The sequence below is a fragment of the Stegodyphus dumicola genome, chromosome 8 (assembly GCF_044657685.1).
Source record: "Stegodyphus dumicola isolate Sdum_Otavi_A_Nest chromosome 8, ASM4465768v1".
Lineage (NCBI taxonomy): Eukaryota > Metazoa > Arthropoda > Arachnida > Araneae > Eresidae > Stegodyphus > Stegodyphus dumicola.
Window position 1 is genome coordinate 102,001,996 of NC_140775.1, and position 22,754 is coordinate 102,024,749.

General features: G+C 32.4%; 1 protein-coding gene across 2 annotated transcripts in view; it reads right to left on the bottom strand.

Moving 5' to 3' along the window:
* The window catches only part of LOC118189107 (sodium- and chloride-dependent taurine transporter-like), a 256,046-nt gene that overhangs the window by 57,596 nt on the left and 175,696 nt on the right, over window positions 1–22,754 (bottom strand). For both annotated transcript variants that reach the window (XM_035359655.2, XM_035359656.2), the window contains exons 8-9: window positions 20,420–20,532; window positions 3,556–3,693 (exon numbers count right to left, since the gene is read on the bottom strand). In XM_035359655.2, the coding sequence (XP_035215546.1) occupies window positions 3,556–3,693; window positions 20,420–20,532 (251 nt within the window). The remainder of the gene's footprint in view (window positions 1–3,555; window positions 3,694–20,419; window positions 20,533–22,754) is intronic.

Sequence of the window (22,754 nt, forward strand, 5' to 3'; positions counted from 1 at the left end):
TTAATTACCATTTTTATAATTCTTATATTTTATAATTCTTAAACTTTTCAGAAAGCCTAGACTACTTAAAACTTCTGTGAACTTAACAAAACCACAAAAGAGGCTTAAATTACGTTTTTTGATGCATAATCTCTTTTCATGCATTATGTAGAGTTTGATGCATTGTGTACAGAGTTTAATAAATAGTTCTGAAAATAATCAGATAATAAATATGTAAGAATAGCCAACTATGTTATGTTTTAATTGTGCTTTTACAGGAATAATATTGTACAGAAAAGTTATTAAAATGTTTATAACTTCTGATGAATTAATGATTTAAATATATTTAATTATTCACTTAAAATAAAATTTAAAAAACACTAGATTTATACAAATAGACATCTCTAGTATACATAATTGTTATCTTTAATCTCCGTTATTTATCTCAGGACGGCTAGGAACAAGTTTAAGATTGGTTAAATTTTAAATTTTAGTGTTGTTTGAGCCAATAGTGGTTTTGAGGCGTTTCTTAGTGAGTGTCAACTGAGTTTTCTTAAGCCGTAGCAAGGGAGACAGGAGGAAAAAATTTTCAGTTACATGCTTTTCTTTCCGATTGAGCCAAGGAGACTTTCTCGAAGAAAAGAAACGAGATGACTTCTAAGATGCAGAGCGGAGACCAGCAGTCGGGAGTTCCTGGTCAGATGAACGACTAGACTACCTTACACAGAAGGAAGGCATATTGAATCAAGAATTCATGAGTTTGACTGACTTCAGTATGGCCGGTGTTTTGGGGAAGACCGGAGTCCTACCGGTTGGAAGTGGCTGTGGGGTGGAAAGCCTAGCCTCTGAAAGGGTTGCACACTATTAATTCTCATATTGTTTTTCTTCCTTTACAGAAGTATCTACCAAACGTTAATTGTTATTACCTGCGTCGTGACAGTGTCCATCTGAGTTTTTTGCCTGTATCAAGTACCCAAAATTATGTTTGATGCCTCCCAAACAAAAAAGGTGAATTGTTAAATTTGTAAAGGTATGTAACTTCAGTTGTTTCTTCAGATATAAGACTGACCAGTCGCCACTATTTTTAAAATGTAACTATATTCCTACTATTACCTCCTTAATAAACATTAGATTGATTTTACATACTTAGCCTTTGACTTTGCACTGGACCATAGCTTTTGAACGGGTTATTGCCCGACATTATGTCACACAATGCAACTTCCCAAAATTAAGTTTTTTTTTTTTTTTTTTTTTTTTTTTTTTTTTTTTTTTTTTTAATATATTACACTATGATAACTACTCAAACTCCTGTGTTATGTGATTGATACAATATTGGTTGAAATGTTTTTGTTATGTTACCCATATACATACATTTACCTACCACATAATCTGGTATGAACATTAATAATAGTAATTACACAGAAATGATGTTCAGTAGTAAATAATATATATGAAATTATATTATGTGATATTGATATAACAATATTGTTACTTAGAAAAAATTAATTAAATTTTAACTTTTAAACTGAATACTTGGTGGCGTGACAAAAAAAAAAAAAAAAAAAAAAAAAAAACTAGACACTTGTAACAATAAATATTCAATTATCATCTACTTAAACATGACAGCTCTAGCTTTAGTATGAGACATTTCCAAATTTATAAAGGTTAATTATCAAAAGAAAGCACCAATGAAAACATAAAGTCACTCACGAAATCCGCGTCCCACATCTGAGAGACTCAGGGGGCTGCCCGGATCCAGTCACGAAACGTTGAAAACATAACAGACAAGAATCCTTGATGTCCGGAAAACTGATACTGATGTGTGTTCACAGCATAACGAGAATTTTCTCGTAGCACCCGCACTACTCGGTCCAGCAGCATTTAACTCAAAATAATAATAATAATAATAATAATAATAATAACAATCAGTCTTCCCTTTTATTTCGAAGACCCTCTGAAGATAACAAAAGGAGATGATGACTTCCCTATTTTTCCATATTTACCAAAGCAAAACAAGAACTCAAGCACAAGCAGTTCAGACTCAACTGAACAATAAAAATATCAGTGACGAAAACAAAAATAATAGGCCGCAGGACAGGAATCGCCAGCGCCCAACACGACGAGCACCCGCACTATCTCAGACGGGTTTCCATCACCAGAATCTCGGAGATAAACAGCTTCAACTGTATACCACGGTCGACAGCTCGAAGAGTCGCCACCTCAGCACCTCACTGACTGCGGGCAGCCCCCAAGAGCCGCTGTCAAGGAATCTAACCCGCTTAAGCTCTGAAAAATCTGCTAAACAAAATCTCTTTTTCAGTCCAAAAAATTTCTCCTGCCTCCCGCGCAATGGCTTAAGAAAACTCGGTTGACACTCACCAAGAAACGCCTGAAAACCACTATTGGCTCAAACAAAACTAAAATTAAAAATTTAATCAATCTTAAGGAAACTTGGACTCCCTCTAGCCAACTAGAAAAAAGGTAATAAATAGCCTCTAAAATTCTCAGAAATTCAGAACTTTCAACTAGATGACAGACCTTTTTTTTTGCCAAGCAACAGAAAATTGTTTCCAACCTATAACTCTGTCAAAAAAATTGCCGCCCCCTTAGAACTATTCGCCTCTGAACGAGCAAAACACGTATTTTCAACTCCCGCGAAAAGAGGAAACTGCAGCTGGGCAGTATGACCCCTCACCTCCAAAAGAAGCAGACTCATGAAAAACGGAAATACACCCGCACCCTTTTAACTGTAACACATATTCTGCGAAAGTTAAGAGCTTTGCCGTAAAGTTTAACAATATTAAATATTATACATTAATTTTTAAATTGGAACAACACAAATTCATTAATCACAGTAAAATAATACGTAATAATTATACACAACAAAAAATACATAAGAATTTTCCATAACGCCATCTATCGGCTGATAACAGAACTTAAGCTAGATTTTTATCAAAACAAACTAAAAATTTATGCCTTAATTCATAAACTTTACTGGAAGCTGAGAATCCACCTCTCAACTCTTTTGCATAAGCTAATTTCATTGAAAATAAAGTCAGCAACTGATAAATTCTGGATAAAATGATAAGAAAATTATTTTGGTAATGTTAATTATGATAAAGCACGCAAAAGATATTTGCCTAGAGAAGGATGCTTTGTGAAGGAATTATCAAATTAGCTTATCTTACAAATAAGCTTGTTTTACATTACACATGTAGGGGGGAAAAAAAAAAACTTCCACTTTTAGTGATTTTCAGGCTCTTTTCATTGCCATAACGCAAATCTGGTGCTAAACTACTAATGCATTGCAATTTTGGCCACTAAGAAAATTTGGAATTTCAAATTCCGCTTGCAGAAATATCAGATCCATCACTGCCTATTCACAGTATGTAAAAGTTTAAACTACAGCAGTAAATACACCGTACAGTTGGAAACCAATGGCAGCTCTTGATGATTAGGTTACTGTGCATTAGCATTTTCAAGTTTGAATTTTTTGTTCATCTGAATTCACTGCACATGGTAAATAAAATACATATTCAAAAATTAAGTCATAATTATAGGTGTAAAGGCACTTACATTAGTCACCATTGATAGACCGATAAGGAATGACACAAAACAAGTTGCAGCAATGAAGTACTCTCTTCTGTACCCAACCCTCAGATATTTTGGAAACATATCTACAATTGCAGTAACAAAGCCTTCAATTGCAACAAACTGAAATAGAAAACATAATAATTACAAATCTTAAAAGGTTTACAATTACGTTTTCAAAGAAGAATTTATAGGCTGCAGACATTGACTCTTTAATTTTCTAATCTACATGCCTTAAAGTTCTCAATAATTCCAGAATTACTGGAAAATTTCTTAGTGAAAATGATTTGCAAAATTAATACTATTATTTTGAATTAAAATTATTTAAATTAATAATTATTAAAAAACAAACATTAAAAAAACACTAGAGTAAGAAACCAGACAAAATATTAATAAAATATTTGAAAAATCAACATTAAAAGAAGAATACTCAAGTAAGAAAACAGAAAAAATATTGGGTAACTAAAAAACTTTTTAGTGATTCTGCTTCTTCTTTGAATTATAAATTTATTTAGCACATTGCTTTTAGTTGCCCAGTACTTTTCCTGGTTATTTTAATTAAATATTCTTCAATTTTGACAATATTCTATAAAGAAAAAATTACAAATTACAAATTTACTTATGAAATATTTCTAAATATGAAGCAAATACACATTTTTTTAACTACCCTGTCTTCAAGGAAAAAATTAACATTGCTAAAAAAAAGATTCAACGAAATACCACAGCTGAAACAAGGGGTAGGTAGCAAGTAACATATATTGACTCAGAAGGGAGCCATTCTCGACATTTGGTGGCAGGCTATTCTACTTCCTGTTTTTCTTTTTGGTTTTTGATCACCAAAACGTTATTAGAATTTTATTTTATACTAGCAGCATAGCTGCCAGCCTTCGTCTGGATTTTAAATGTGCCGTAGAAATGCCTGAAGGTTATACCGTAAAAATGCCAAACGTTAAATTTAAAACTGCACAGAATTTTACTCTGCAGAAAACTTCTGGAAAAAAACACAAATTTTTTTAAATATTACATATAAAAAAATTAACTAAGTTTCCACTGAAGAAAAAAAACCATGCAAAACTTTTTAATATCTTACAAACAGTGAAATAAACAAAAAATAACATGAAAGAAACTCAGAAAACAAAAAAATTCCGTGCAGAATTTTACTCTGCAGAACAACTTTATCAAAAAAAAAATCAATAAAAATGTATTGTATATATATAAAAAATGACAATGAAATATGCCAATATCTTAAAAACAGTAACATAAGAAATATGATGAAAAATTGTTGCCAAACTCATATTTCTAAAAGAATGACACTATTCAAAATGATGCATTTTCATCAAAAATCTATCAACACCAATAAGAAAGGAAAATTGTTGCCAAAATCACATTTTTAAAGATGTGAGAAGTGTACTCGGAAGCTTCATTTTAATTTTTTTTTTTTTTAAATACAAAATATTATCATTTTTCCAGAATTCTTTTTGTAAAAGCAGTCGGAAGGATGAAAGTTTAATGTGTCCAAAAATCAAAGAAAAATAAACTTTTTTAGAAAAAATCCCGTTGAAAAGGTGTTAAGCTCACTTTGTTAAATAAATTCGTATTTAATCGATTTATTGAAATACGAAATTTATTTTAAGTTCGTAAAATAGCTAAGTGCCTATGTTTCATGACGATGTAAGAATGGAGTGTGTAGAGTAAAATATCGCTTTCCTATAGCCCATTATGTCTCAAAATGACACGTTTTCATCACAAAACATAAAATAATAAAAAAAATTCGAATTCGAATTTCGAAAAAATCACTTCGAAGTGCCCTGGCTCTTGTTTAGATGTACCTATGTACCAAATTTCGTACGCGTGGGTCTATTAACTTACGCGCAGCATGAACGACACAGACTCTTTCTTTTATTATATGAAGAAATTCTTTTCTTTAAGGTAGAAGCACTCCCCTTGAAACTACGACTGTTGTGAATTGAGATTTAATCATAATTAAAGAGTTTTGGAATTTTCTGATGGGACATTTATGGCATCCGAACAGGAATGCTAGTCCCAACAAAGTTGTTTGGAAGTGAAAGAGTGCATATGAACTTCTAACAAATGAGTAAAATAATATTCCATGTTATATGGTGTTAAAGTTTGTAAAGTTAAATTATTAATGTTCTTTGACTGATTGCATAAATAATGGAATACATTCTGTGTTTACAAGGATCTTTAAGCAAACAGTGTTTCATTTTGAGTAGATATGTTCTATACTGATGAAATGTTTTATAATACTGAATAGTCTTATTTTCTACAACAAAAGTTTTTTTTTTTTTTTTTTTTTTTTTTTTTTTTTTTTTTTTTTTAATAATATGAAGTTGGAGAAGAATAGTATTTATTATCTAGTTTGAATTCATACTATTGTGTTTTCATTTAGTATACTTTATATTAAAGAATATTTGTTGAAAAGGAAGTCTTACATTATGGATCAGCTGATTAAATCATGCAGCTCATATTGAGGTACCTTTACAAAATATGGAGAAAAGGCATAGGATTTTTTTAAAATTAAAAGTCACTGATCCTGATTCTTGTATTGATTTTTTAGCACAGCTGCAAGAAAATATTCTACAATTTAATTCTTTGAAGAGGCAATTCTTAACATGTTGTGGACCAATAAGAACCGTTTTCAGAAAGTGTTGGGTGATGAAATCGAAAGTGCTGACAAGTATAGTGACATAAAACCACTCTTTTTTTTAAAAAAAAAAACCTCGGTGGTAACAAACTCAGTAACGACCCCATGGCCTGCATTGCTCAGAAATCTGCTTTCTTCACCTTTGGCCCCCCGAGTGCATCAGCACATGCCCTGGGCAAGTCATCAGCTTGTCGCAGGACCCCAGGTATTTAGTCCTCAAGCGAACTTGGTAATCATTTTATCGACTCGTTCAAGGAATGAAAGGCTCAGTCAACCTTGCCCATCCCGAAGATTGAATCCTGGACCTGTGGTGCAGTGGCGCGATGTACTAGCCACTTATGGAACCACTCTACTTCGCTCCATATTAGGGCTGATCCTAGTGTAGGAATGGCATGATGGTGCACAACACACGGGCAACTAAATTTAAAGGCAGCCAAAATGATTATCAAACATATTATACGGTACAAAGTCCATAGTGTGGACTCATCGGGAGTTCGGCGATTCCGGGTTAGGGGTTTTTCCGGATTATAGATCATCAATTTAAATCTAATAAGATGGCATGCAGAAATTATAAAATTAAAAATATGAAATCGTAATTTATGAAATAAAGAGCAATTATGATCTAAAGGGTATCAAAATTTTTAAAAAAAGCTTAATATTTATTTGTTTACTTTATTAAACATTCATCACTTTTTCATGATCGTCACTTTTAGCATAACGAACCCTTTTTCTTAATTAGACACAATAACACGCCGAATAAATAATTCAGAAGTCAAACAACAAAAATCAGCGTTAATTTACAAAATTTTCACAGGACTAGTTTCGGTAAAACCATCGAAACTAGTCCTGTTAAAATTTTGTAAATTAACGCTGATTTTTGTTGTTTGACTTCTGAATTAGAACCCTTTTTCTGTTAGTCATTGCAAGTGGGGTGTCGGAATCCACAAAATATTCAAAAAAGTTCCCTTTTTTTTTGCTTATGTCATATACAGTTGACTTTCCAATGTCATACTCCTCCTATAATTTTGAGGTGGATATGCATATAATTTTGAGACTTTATCCATTTTTTGCAGATATTCCACTTTTGGTTTGATGGACATCGAAACATGCTTTCACTTTGTAGATCCTTTGGCATCTTCACAATTTGAAACTTTTTTTGACATAATCGAAAGTTCAAGCTTACTTTTTATAAAACTGCTCTAACAGTCTGCAAAAAATAATAAGCTGGATTCAATTAGAAGATTAAGGAGGGGCGCAATCTGCAACATCAACTGAAATGCCTTAGATAATTTTAGCCTCGCTTATACCGTCCGTTATACATTAAACATGAATGTGCAAACACATATGCGCATGCATAAATGCATAAGCATATGCGTAAATGCATTATACGTTTACACATAAAGTTTGTAGCTTTGAGGTGCAGATTATAGATCATTCCGGATATTAAACGTCTGGATTAGAGACTTTGTACTGTATTTCTGTAAATAAGGGCAGCAAATTTTAATTTGCATGTGGGCAACTGATGATCAGGCACTGCCCCATATAGCCACTATACTATTTAAATGAAACCAATTTGTCAAGTGATTTGAATGAAACACAAATTGAGAGCAAAACTAAAAGAAATTTGTATGCTAAAGACTGAAGTACTAAAGTCTGATGATATACTAAAGTTAAAATATTGGCTTTCATTTGGGGATTATTTAAGAAGATTTATGAAGATGTAAATATTCCGGAGGTAGAAAAATTTTAGTATCTCTTCCAATATACTCAAAAAGATTCAAGAGTGAGGGAAGTGGTGGAATCTTTTCTGCAACAGCTGAAAACTAATTCAAAAGTCAAACAACAAAAATCAGCGTTATACTTTCAAAATTTTCACAAGACTAGTTTTGATGGTTTTACTGAACCACCATCCTCCGCTGCAAAACCGCAAACCCTTTTGCAGCTGAGGATGGTGGTTCGGTAAAACAATCGAAACTAGTCCCGTGAAAATTTTGAAAACATAACGCTGATTTTTGTTGTTCGACTTCTGAATTAGTATTTGTTTGGCATGTTATTGTGTCTTAAAGCTGAAAACTATTCACAGACTGTTGAATGTTTACACACCCATTTTGGTAGAAAAGACATTTGAGTTGAAGCACATGTCATGGAATTGTTACTCATACTTTAGTTCAAGAACATAAACTACAAATTGCAGAACTTTATGATAGATTAGAGACACAATTAAGATCACTGTAAGTACTCAGCATTACCAGAGACAAGTATATTTCTATGTTGTACCCCTTAGTTGAATCCAGTTTATCATTTGAGCTTTTACACATATGGGAAAGGCACTTAAATTCTCTCTCTCTTGGATCTGGAGATAAAACTTTCAATAATTTAGAAACATTGATGTAATTTTTTAAGTAATGAAATTCAGTGGGAAGAGAGAATTAATCTGGCTATAAACGGCTTTGAGTTTGAAAATAAAATAAAAATTTTCCAAAATAAATCCAAATATTTTTCTAATAAAGCTATCCCCTAATGTGTATAGAACTTCATCCTAGGGTAAACAGAGTGGAGAACATTAATGTGTATTCTGCGATAAGCCCAATCCCAGAGCAGAGTGCAGAAAGGTAGCAAATTTAGCTTTTGAACAAGAAAGCAATGCCTTATAAAATGGGAAAGCTGCTTTACATGCTTAACATTGAACCATATTTCTAGTTTATGCAGCATTAAATTTAACTGCACGATTTGTGGAAAATCCCCCATACCCTTCTCTGCAGAAGCAATAAAGAATTAACTCCAAATACGCACGGTGTTAGGAATGACCAAGCTACTTTCGAGCAAGACGAGATCTTAGCTGATGTTCTTTCAACTCTAAGTATTCTGTTGCAAAACCTCATTGTTGTTTTGTAGGGTTACAACAAAAGTTTTAAATTCATGTAATAATCGAGTCCGTCTTTCAAAAGTCCAATTTGTTAGAAAGCACTGAAGAAAAGGTCAGCTATTGATGAGAAATGAAAAATTGAAACACTGTTTATTTGGTAGTTTAAGCATGAATAATTGTGAGCAAAATGCTCACAAAGTTTACCTCTCTAATGTCAGTGATAACTACTGTTGTAAGTTTGATGTTCATAACAAGTTACAATTTGTCAAATTATGCCTCTTGTCGCACAATTGCATAAAGGTGATTTGTACGATATGGAGATGCATTTAGAAGATTGTTTTGGCTCCACAGAGCTTCTCATATGCAAGATATAACCAGTAAGCTAATGACAGCTAAATTAAAAAGCCTTTCCACTGTAAAACAGCCATAGGTTGGACGATTTTGGGTCATACAAAGGAATGCACAGAGCAGACTGAAAACTTCGTAGTCACTTTGATGTTAGTTCCAGATGTACAAATTGCAGACCCGTGGGAAATGGATAGCTTCAGAATCGGAGGTCCTGATGAAAAGCAATCACAATTAGGACCTGAAGTTGCATCTATAAACTCTAAGAAGAGATGGTGACTAAGACGTGACTCTAAAAAGAGATGATGATGGCCAATACATTGTCTCATTGCCACGGATCGGACGACACAAAATTCTGTCAAATAAGAAGGTTGCTACCGAGAGAAGACTGAAATCAACTATGAATGTTCTAAAAAAAAAAAAAAAAAAAAAAAAGGCTTTGCTGAAAATTATGAATTTTTTAAAGAATGCCTTACTGAGAAAATAAAGAAACTCGATAAGTTACAGAAGATAAGTTGTCACTACCTGCCACATATAGCTGTATTCAGCGAGCTTTTGACGACAACAATTATACCTCTTTTCGATGCTTCTGGGAAGGGGTAGCTTCTCACTTAATGCTTTTCTAGCCGAAGGCCTGAACTACATCAAATTAATCCCCAGCATTTTGAATACATTTCATTTGAACCAGTATGGAGTAGTTGAAGACATTAGGAAGGCTTTTTTGCAAGCAGGAATAAATGAAATAGATTGACACTTTCTCAATTTTCTATATTAGAAGGAGGTGCGATCCTAATAAAAGGAAAAGTTTTAGACATCGCTGATTAGTTTTGCAGGTGAACCACAGTCCATTCTTCTTAGAAGCTACTCTGAATTACCATTTAAGTAATGCTCCCAATTATTTCAAAAGACAGCTTCCAAACTCTAACAGTCTGTGCACACTGATAACTACATTGCAAGTTGTGATTTGGAAGAAGTGATTAAGTTTATTAAAGAATCAAAAGAGATTATTTTTTCAGTGTGTTTTGATCTTAACCACTTACGCTAAAAAGATGTGCTACACACGTCGAGATGCTTTTGCCTCAAACCATGAGTGACGTGAACACCACGTTGATAGGAATTTATCGCAAAAATGAAAATAACATGGTGCACACGCTGCCTAACAACGAGATTGTTTATTTCTTAAGCTACAGCTCTAGATTGCACTTGCAGACGTGGAGCAGCGTTAACGAGACACTTTACCGCTTGTTATATTGTAGCGCATGGCACCATAACCTTGAAGTTTAGTCCTAGTACAAGTGGTTAATGGCCGCATAGTTTGGTCTGCACCCAGATATGATAAGAGTTCTAGAAGAAACTGGTCTCTGTTCTGGGATTAAATTAGAATATTTTGGAGGATACTCTGTTTTGCGATCCAAATTTAGTGATTATGGACATGTACCTTTGAACAACAGAATTATTCTGTATTTAGCTAGTCAGATATTCAAACTGATATATTTTGTTGGTCCTGTGATTTTTATTTCAAAAATCTTAATACAAGAATGTTGGCAAAGAAAATTGTTGTAGGATACCAGACTACAATGTGATCTCGAGAAAAAATTCCTAAAATGAAAAACAGAATTGAAGTTTTTACAAGATATCAGAATTCCTAGACGAATATTGAGTAACTCTGATTTGAATACTAATTTTTCACTTCATGTATTCTGAGGTGTGTCAAAACATGCTTATGCAAGCTATATATGCTACACAAGAAAATGATTTTGGCACAAAATGTCAACTGATGTAATCTTGTACTTGTGTAGCATTTTTGAAATCTGTCTTGATTTTCAGACTTGCCCCTAGCATGCTGTATGCATGGACCTTATAAGAAATAGACTAACCCAAATGGCTTTTCTCCCTCTTCTGACGCATTCCCGGCTGTCACCTTGATCACATCCGGAGGAGTAGGGGCGACTTGCAGAAACTTACAATGGTTGGCTATTGCAGTTGGTGTAATTGTAAAGAAAAAGTTGGGTGTAGCGCCTCATTTCACAAATTAGAATTTTTAGATATTTTTATTTTTGAAACTGAGATAGACTTTTAAAAATTTAGCATATTTATTAAGCATAATTAACGTTCCAAATAATTTTAAAGTTGTTGCATGCTTTCAGACCTGGCTATTTTTTTAGCTTTTCCTATCCTGTAAGGAAATTTGTAACTACTTCTTTTAGAAAATAATATTTTAAATCTGAATAGAAAATTTCAAACAAAGAATTTTCTCTTATAATTTTTATGCTTTTTATTGGTGTAAATAAGTAAAAAATACTAAAATACCTAAAAATGAATTTTTTAAAGTTTTTGCTTAAAATTTTAAGTTGTGCTGCTTTTTTAAGATTACAGGCGAATATTATAGCATATTTTATATAAAGGAGTTTTATTTCAATTATATTTCACAATACATCATAGTCATAAACACTTTTAACACCTTAATAAATTTTATACATTTATTCCAATGTCAAAATTGTAAACTGTAATAATTGATTGTGCTAACATTTTCTAGTTATTATTTTTTAAAATTTTAACCTAATTCTACATAAGATTTTTTTATTTGCTGTGAATTCAATTTATTAGGCCAAAGGGGTGGGAGTCGAGAGAGGCTATTAGTTTCAAAACGGCATTTTACTCTGTTGCATTATAAACGTACGTTTTACCTTGCAAATTGTTACCACCAAATATTATCTATCGTCTTGTATTATATTTAAAGAAATTTCATAATAAATAGTCTGCATGAATACGTGTATGTTTCTCGCATTGTGAAAAAACGACGGTATTTAGAGCCATCAAATTTTAATCAACGTAATCCTCCACCCGAACAGCCGAATTTCGAATTTGTTTTAATCCATTTCATATTTTGTAAAACTTTAATGAATTGTTGATTAAGAAACTCAACGAGTTCAAAGCGAGCAATGGCAACACTGTGCGGAAAATAACATTTTTATCTTCAGCGCGGAAATTCTAAAGATATGCTGTTTTCAAATATTTTGTGATACTCTGCTGTTGAATTGAATTTTGTTGTTTACGTGCGAAGAACATAATATTCAATAAATAGAGGTAACACACAAAGCATTAAAAAACGTCCCTTTGAGCATAACATAAAATCTGAGCGCTTCCAGATTTTATTTATTTATTTATTTTCATTACACTGAGATAAGTTTATGCTCCAAATATTATGAATTATTAAAATAATCATCATATGATGTTAATAATCAATAATCATATGATCAAATAAATGATCGTCTTTAATGTTATAATAATTTTATAAACCACTGCCTGAAAATGCTCATAAAATTTAAAAATATATATATATATATATCAGATCTTGTTTAATTTGGTTTATTTGTTTCAAAGCTTCATGTACTATCAATCTTTTTTAATTTTACGTTATTCGTACGCAAAATTAAGTTCATAAATTTTGTGCTTAGAGTTTTTGCCGTTTTATCAAAGTAAAAGATGTTTGTACAAAAATTACGCGTGAAAAAAATGCGCGAAAGGCAGAAAAAAGTGCTTAAATTAGATGTTAAATCCTATTTGGAAAAAGCTGTGGCTTTCATAATCTCGTCACTATACAACGTATCACATTTAATAATTAAAAAGAGTTATGTGATACAAACGCCATAGGTTTCAGCGTTAAAGTAAACCAGATCGTCCCTACTCTTTCTTGCCGACATGTCCGTGATGCACACCCCGCCCATTCGGTTAGTCTATCTCTTATAAGGTCCATGGCTGTATGGGATTTACACTGAGAAATTCTCTTAAAAAGGATTTTCCTGACAACAGAGCTCAAATTTTTTACTGGACAGATTCTATGAACACTTTGTTCTGGATTTTTTTTTTTTTTTTTAAAAAAAGGCTTCAGTTTTTCTTATACTGGTTCAAATAAAACTTATTTAAAATGCTGGGGATTAAATTCAATGTAGTTTGAACCTTTAGCTACATTTTGACTTAGACTTTGACTAGTTTGAACCTTTAGCTTTTTATTAACTGAGAAGCTACCCTTTCCTGGAAGTATTTGTTATGAATCATATCAATGAAATTAGATCTTTGAGCAGTACAGATAGCTGGAAGTATGTATGTACCAGGAAGAATGAATCCTGCCAAACTCCCATAATGTGATGGCCAACTCAAATCTGTCTGGTGGACAAGTTCCGAGTTTTTGAAAACTCCCATCACCGAATGCCCAAAGCAAAAATTCTCTCCTGAAATGCAAATCGTTAACTCAGAAAGAAAGAAATAAACCGTTTCTGCCTTGAACACAGAAAATGCATGACAATTTTATTAAAGATATTTTTCTTACTTGAAGTTATTCAGAATTACAGAGTGAATATGCAGATGCATCTCCAACTTTCAAAACTCTCAGCAAATAACAAATAGCTTAATAGCAAAGAACTGAAGCATGCCGTAATAGTCTTGATGAAAGCTTCCTAAATTAATTGAAGGTTGTTTGCAGAGACAGCATCCTATGGTGGATAAAAAATTCCAAAGAATAAGGTCTCTTGCCTTCAGAAGCACAGACTTCCATTTGCCACATTCTACTAGGAAATTGTCACATCTTTCACATATTAGTACAATGGACACATAAAAACATAAAAAGTTGAAACACGGTAGTGCCCAAATATTGATGAATAAATCTAAGGAAAGGTATTCGACACTTAGATGTAGAAAACCCATCAGGAAAAAACACTGCACTGTGTTAGATGCAGAAGATTTACTGTGAATTCTGCTCATTCAGAATCCCCTGCTTTGCCAGACGATTGAATTAGAGATATAGCTCCGTTCAAGGTTACTGGTGTCAATTTCAGGCATCCCTCATATTTGAGACATGGGATTTGGATTGTGCTGTGCACTTACGCAGTTTACAAAGCAGTTCACCTCAAATTATTAACATCACTGTCATCAGAAGAACTTTTGAAAAAATTAAGAAGATTTATTACCAGAAGAGGTAGACCTTCCATTATATGCAGTGATTACCATATGAATTTTTATGGATTTTTAAAGTTATTTGCTAATCCTACACATGCAAAAATCTGTAATGAAGCTTTTGTGAAGAATATAATATGGAAGTTCAATTCTGCCGCTGAACCATGGTGAAGTGGCTGGTGGAAATGATTAATTGGTTGCACAAAACAAATTTTAAAATGAATATTTCTAGACCATTAATTACTATTTCCGAAGATGCTGATGACTTCGTGTCCTCGACTCCTACACGTTTTTACAATTGAATTAACTGAAACTGGTCTTTCTGATCTAAATAACCTAGAAAACGTAAAACTGAGAAGACTGATAATTGTTAAAACTGAAGAAAGATCTATGTAGCAAATTCACAGTTGAATACCTAGGGCAATTAAAACATTCTAAAGGAATGGCCAAGAACAACAAGAAAAATGCTGTAGGAAATAATTGTTCCGGTAGGGCATAATACCAAAATTGGCCTTTGGTTAGAATAGTGGATATATATCCTGGTAAAGATGGATTGGTTAGGATGGCTAAAATTAAGATAAGGAACAGAATTTTGATATTTTCAGTACAAAGACTATAACCTTTTGGAAATTTCTACTGAGGAAAGGGACAACTTCTGAATATATGTGCTTTACTTGAATTAAGATACTTCCCTGAACAGCTTCAAAGCCCCGATGATATGAAGCTATCCCCAAGTACTGATCCTCGTTTTGTCAAGAAGATAGACTTCATTACAAGATCTAACTAGATAGGGCAGACTCATTAAAAATCTAAAGAGATTGAACTTATGAATTCACTGTTTTGTTTATTTTCCCTTTTTAATTCATTTATTGTAATTGTGATGTATATTTAATATAATTATGACTGCAATTGTAATTAACTATAACTTTAACTGTAATGGCATTCATGCTATGGGATTCTCTTGTTGTGATGCACGTGTTACTGTGCTAGCTGAATGTCACGTGAACTGTTTAAAAATGTAATAATAAAAATTTTAAATTCTTGAGATATACTCATTAGTTGAGTTTACTTTTAAAGTATAAAAGTTATTACATTTAACAAACTAAACAAGAAGTTACATGGTGTCAGGAGCAAAATGGATATCAGACCACCTGCTCCGCTAACATTTTCCGTCGGAAATGTTAAAGAAAAATGGAAAAAATGGAAGCAAGAGCTAGAAAACTATTTACTTGCAACGGAAGAAGATGCTAAGTGAGATAAGACTAAAACTGCAATCCTTTTGAATTTATTCGGTACTGAAGGACTCGAAATTTAGAACACGTTTCGATTTCAGCCACCTGAGAATAAAGAGAAATACGAAGAGGTCTTGAAGTCTTTTGAAGATTATTGTTCACCATGGCAGAATGTCGTATATAAACGTTACAAATTCTTTTCGTGTAGCGAGCAAGAAGGACAAATAGTTGAATGTTATGTCACTCAGTTAAAGACTTTAGCATCAACTTGTGAGTTTGCAAAACAAGAAAATGGATTGATTCGCGACCGTATTGTATTAGGCATTGGGGATAGGAGTCTAACCATATCAGTGCCACCGAAATTGTCATCGCAGCAGAAGCAATCAGCACTAGAATATGACTGCAAGAAGTGCGGAAGTAGGCACAAATATCGGGACTGTCCAGCTTTCGGAAAGACGTGTGCGAAATGCAAACTAAAGAACCATTTTGCCGTGAGGTGTCCCAAGAACATTTATGAGGTTGAAATACCAAATAATGAACTTAGTATATATAATGAACACAGTGTATTTGTTGACTCTGTAATGATAAATCTACCAGTAAACGGGCATAGTAAATTTAAAATAAGTGCAAAATCAATCAAAGATCTAACAAATTCCATTGATGAAGTAAATAAGGATACTCACAAGGTAAGTGAAACATGGGTGAAAAGTATTACAATGTATGTAAATAATAAGTCTTTCAAGGTTGATTTTAAGTTAGATACTGATGCAGAAGTAAATATTTTGCCTTTGTACGTTTTAAATAATGTTAAACTTAAGCCTAAGCTTAATGAAACTGATTTGTTCTTAACTGCATATGGTAATTTTAAGTTAAAACCAGAAGGTACTCTTGTAATTAATTGTTCAACTGAAAGGCTTAAGAATGTACCTTTACAGTTTTATGTTCTTGATGTAAGATCTAAGCCTATATTAGGGTTAACAGCTTGTTCTGCATTAAAGCTAATTGAAAGGATTGATTCCTTAAAGTGCAATATCATTAATAAAAATGATTTAATTGCTCAGTATAAAGATGTATTTACAGGTACAGGGCAATTTCCTGACGAACCATATCATATAACCCTTAAAGATGTTGCAGAACCAGTAATACACCCCCCAAGATGTGTTCCTCAGGCTTTACAGCCTAAATTAAAAGATACTTTAGATAAACTTGAAAGAGAAGGGATAGTATCGAAAATAAATAAACCAACTGATTGGGTTCAAAGTTTGGTTATAGTTGAAAAACCTAATGGGAGTCTGAGATTATGCTTGGATCCTAGAGATCTAAATAAAGTAATTAAAAGGGAACACTATCAAATTCCTTCTCCAGATGAGATAATTAGTAGGTTAGAAGGTAAAAAAGTACTTTCAGTTGTAGATTTAAAAGATGGATTTTGGCATGTACCATTAGATGAAGCTAGTTCTGACCTATGAACATTTAATACTCCTTATGGAAGATATAAATTTAATAAAATGCCACTTGGAATATCCTCCACCAAAAAAATATTTCAGAAAAGAAACCAAAAATTATTTGGTGATACTGAGGGTGTGGAAGTTTATTTTGATGATATCATAATTGCAGGATCTGATGAGATTACTCATGATATAATTATCTCTAAGGTTCTTGAAAAAGCTAGATCTCTAAATATAAAATTTAATCCTGATAAATTACAATATAGGGTACCGGAAGTCAAATATGTAGGCCAGATTATTTCTGAGTCAGGTGTAAAAGCCGATCCTAGTCATATTAAAGCAATTACTGATTTGCCAACACCAAAATCAAAAACTGAAGTAAGGAGGTTGTTAGGAACGCTAAATTTCCTGTCAAAATTCATACCTAATGTATCTAAAGTTACTGCTCCTTTAAGAGAAATCATTCAAGAAAAGGTAGGATTTAATTGGGGAAAGACTCAGGAAGAGTCATTTAACAACATCAAACAACTGCTAACCAAAGCTTCAATTTTAAAAGTTTTCAGTGGTAATGAGAATACAGTGTGATAGTTCGAATTATACAGTGTGATAGTTCGAAGGATGGCCTAGGATCGTGTCTAATTCAAAAGGATAAGCCTGTATCATTTGTGTATCGCAGACCTACTAACAGTGAAAAAAACTATGCACAGATCGAAAAAGAGCTATTGGCCATAGTATTTTCTTTTGAAAAGTACCACAATTTTGTTTATGGACGGAAAGTCACAGTACAAAGTGATCATAAATCGTTAATGGCAGTTGTTAAGAAACCATTGCATAAAATTGCATCTAGAATGCAAAGGATGATCTTAAGTTACTAAAGTATGATTTTGAAATAAATTATGTTCCAGGTAATCAAATGCTTTTTGCTGACACTTTGTCATGAGCATATCATGTGAATGAAACTATTAGTGATGATCCTGAAATGCTAAATCTTGTTCACATTATTTTAAAATATTTGCCTATGAGTGAAAGAAGAGTGGTACAATTTAGGAAAGAAACCGAATCAGATCCAGGTTTGCAATTAGTTATGAAATATATTACAGACGGTTGGCCTAAATGTTACAAAAAGTAAGATAGTAGTGTAAAAACATATTTTAAAGTTAAAAATGACCTTTATATTAATGACGATTTGTTATTTATTAATGAAAAATTAGTTGTACATTATGGTTTGAGAAAAGATATGTTGCAATTAATTCATGAAGCACATTTTGGAATTGAGAAATGTAAAAGTAGAGCCTGTGAAATTTTTTACTGGCCAGGTATGACAAATGAAATTGAGCAGCTTGTTTCCAAATGTGAAATATGAGAAAAATTCAGAAATAGAAATCAAAAAGAACCTATAATGCAACATGAAATTCCAACTAAACCATTCGAAAAAATTGCCCTTGATATCTTGCAATTTGGTAATCAAAATTACTTAGTAGTTATCGATTATTACTCTAAATGGATTGAGGTTTCTAACATAAAAGATAAGACAACAAATGAAATTATGATAAAGTTAAAATGCATCTTTGCCAGGTATGGTATTGCAAATGAAGTCATTTGCGACAATAATCCCTGTAATAGCTACTGATTTAAGAAATTTGCTGAAGATTGGGATTTCGAACTTAAATTTAGTAGCCCCAGATATCCTCAAAGTAATGGGTTGGCTGAAAAAGCTGTAGGAATAGCGAAAAAAATCATGAGAAAAGTGCAAGATATAAGTGTAGGCTTAATGAAATATTGAAATACCCCAATTAGTGGAATAAATTGTCTCCTGCACAATTTTTTCTTAATAGAAGATTAAGGACAAAACTACCTATCAGTAATAAATTGTTAAATACTAAAATAAACAAACCTTATTCTAAATTTCGTGCACAAGCTAGGCAAAAATATTATTATGATAGAACCGCACAGAAACTGTCTGAGTTAAAACCTGGAGATAGTATAACCTTGTTCAACTTTAGAACTGGGCAATGGGATAAAGGTGAAATAATTTCAAAAAATAAAGCTCCTAGATCTTATATTGTAAGAAATTCAAATGGGGGAATATTACGAAGAAACAGACGCCGTATAAAATTTTCAAAATGACTTTGCAAAGTTAATAATGATTATGATAATATATTATTATAAAAAGAGGAAAATTCAAATGGAAGCCCTGAGAATGTTTCTGTGCCTGTTAATATAGGAAATCAAGAGAATAAGCTATCCAATAATACAATAACAACAAGTCAACGGTTGATTAGATAACCTTCAAGATATAGAGACTTTGTCATGGAATAAAATAATGTAACATATTGCATATATCATTTTTATGTAACTTTTTTTATTGTATGTCATATTGTGAATATACTTGTATTGATATTATTTACTATTTTTATTATTGTTTATAAACTGGAGGAAGGGATGTGATGTATATTTAAAATAACTATAACTGCAAATGTAAATAACTATAACTTTAACTGTAATGGTGTTCATGCTATGGGATTCCGTTGTTCTGATGCACGTGTTACTGTGCTAGCTGAATGTCATTTGAACTGTTTAAAAATGTAATAATAAAAATTTTGAATTCTTGAGATATACTTATTAGTTGAGTCTACTTATAAAGTATAAAAGTTATTAAGTTTAACAAACTAAACAAGAAGTTACAGTAATAAGTTTATTAATGCTTCCCTTTATGTTCGAAATCAAAGGTGGGAGCATGAGCCATTCTACCTTCATGATTTTTTTACTGTTTTTATTTCTGGAGTCCTGACTTTCAAATAAGTTAGAAGCAGTCACCTTTTGAAAGTAAGACTGCAATGAGAGCTTATATCACTGGGCTAACTTAATGTCTTTTACTACAACTCATTACTGTATTTTGACAGCAATGTAATTAGCACTCAAATGTTTCAAGTTCCTTCTTGTAAAATAAAATGTAATAAATGTTTATGTCATAAGAATGGATGAAATTTAGTTTAAGACTCAAGATTTACTCCCGAACAGGAGCGGTGTTGACAGAAAGACCATACATATGATTTATTTACAATTACAAGTTTACAAGTTTCTCAGGAATTTTTGCATCTTACAATAATAATAAAAATAGATAATAAAGGTATTTAACAATCATCAAGAAATTTTAATTTCAGTTAAAAGCTTTGCCTGGAACACAGAGATGAAAAATAAGACTGAATATTATGAAATGAACAAGATGAAATTTTGTTTCTCACAGTAATCAGATGTTAAAAGAAATTGAACCAGTTTTCTACAAAATGTAAAGCACTTTCTAAATATTCACATATTTTATTTGGAAAATGTTACAAACCTGACTATCCAAACCCAACATTAATATCATGAAGAAAAACAAGATTGCCCATAAAGGAGCCACTGGCATCTGTGTAACTGCTTTAGGATATGCTATAAAGGCTAAGCCAGGACCTAGAAGAGCAAAGATATTTATCAGTTCTTTAAAAATTTTTATTACACAAGGGAATGACATCTAATGTAACAGTTTATAATTTATTTAATGCCAATAATTATAACATTCACCAAAACAATTTAAACAAATTTATAATTATACACAAATAATTCCATTTGTATAGCATACAAAAGTGAATCTGAATATAAGACACATTGTAAAATAAATTTAAGAATTAGATGGCATGCACTTAACTCCTAATTATATGTACTAAGCAATACAATAGTGCACACGAAAAGCAGAAAACCAAAAATAACCTTTATATAAAAAAAGCACAAGTTCGAAATGAATGGTATATGGTGTGTTATGTAAAATACAGTCAAAAGTCATTAATTCCGACACCCATAATCCGGACCTCAAAGCTACTGACGCATGCGTGTAAGACTTTTACGGCTGTGCATATGCATGTGTGATGCGCGTTTAATGTATAACGGACAGTATAAGCTAAGATAAGCTAAAATTATCTAATTCAGTTAATGTTGCAGATTGCGTTGTTCCTTAATCTTTGAATTGGATCCGGCTTATTATTTTTTGCAGACTGTTAGAGCAATTTTATAAAAGTAAGCTTGAACTTTCAATTATGTGAAATAGAATTTCCGATATATGTTTACTAATATGTAAAGGATCTACAAATCGAAAGTATGTTTCGAAGTCCATTAAATAAAAAGTGGAATTGCTGCAAAAAATTAATAAAGGCATATCCTTTTCTTCTCTAACCATTCCAAAATCTGTTTATCAATTTCACGCTGCGGCGGGAGGGGGAGGGAAACGCCGCAGCGTGATATGAATTGGAAGTTGATCTGTCAGCACTGTCCTTATCTTCAAAGCAGATGTTTTCATTTTATTTGGCTTATAATTCCTTACTAAATGTAGTATTTCATCTCGATGCATTCCATCTTTGATATGATTTAAATCAAATTCCTCGTCATTATAATTTGCTTACGATAGTGAAGAAAGTGACACAGAAGTTATTGAAAGCGAAAAAATTTTGATTGACAAATTAGTCGGTATTCTCGACACAGCAATTATATGACTTGAACAGCAGAACTTTGTAACTGAACAAGAAATTATGTCTGTTTATAGAATTAAAGAGAAAGTATTATCACATAAAACGAAGCAACTTATATTGAAAGAAATGTTTAATAAAGTAAACAAAAAAATATTAAGCTTCTTTTTTTTTTTTTTTTTTTTTTTTTTTTTTGTTGTAAATTTTGATACCTTTATATCATAATTGTTCTTTATTTCATAAATTACGGTTTCATATTTTTAATTTTATAATTTCTGCATGCCATCTTACTAGATTTAAACTGATGATCTATAATCCGGAAAAATCAATAATCCGGAATCGCCAAAGTCCAGACGAGCCCGGATTAACGACTTTTGACTGTACTACCCCCCCACCACTCTTGAACAAAGATCAGATCACATAAATTTACAAGTGTTAGGGAAAAAAATCAGAATGTTGGGGTTTTAATTTTTGAATTTAATATTTGAAAATACTTTGCTTATGAACCGGTGAAGAACCCCTGATTTACACTCTATAACAAAAAAACTTATGCACCAAAAAGAAGTTGTATGAGGGAGATAAAAAATTGTTAGATAGCAAGATTATGTATTGAATAGAAAAAGATAAAAATTTCAGAACAATTGAATTATTTATTTCAGAGTTGCATAGTTACAAAATACAAGCTCAACAAGGTACTGACCCACCTCTAGCCTGCATGCAAGCTGCCACATGGCGTGGTGTAGACTGATAAAGCTTCCTGATAGTCTCCTGCAGTATTTTTTGCAAATTTGCTCCAATTGTTGGGCTAGGTCATCAACATTCCCTGGTAGATGCAGTTGCCTTCTCATCATATCCTAGACATACTCAATGGGAGAGAGATCTGGCTGGCCAAGGAAGTGTTTGACAAACTGTAAGACACATAGCAACACGTGCCGTATGTGGTCTGGCACTATCTTGCTGTGAAAATACGGCCAAAAGGAACGATAACAAAACAGGTCTCAGAATGTCATTGGCGTACTGCTGTGCTGTAAGTCTGCCTCAAATGATGGTCAAAGAGGTCTGGCTATCAGGAGAAATGACATCCCAAACCATAACTCCCTAGTTGAGAGCCTGTGTGACATGCAATAGTGAAAGCAGGATCAGGCATCTCCAGACACATCTTCAATGATCCTCACA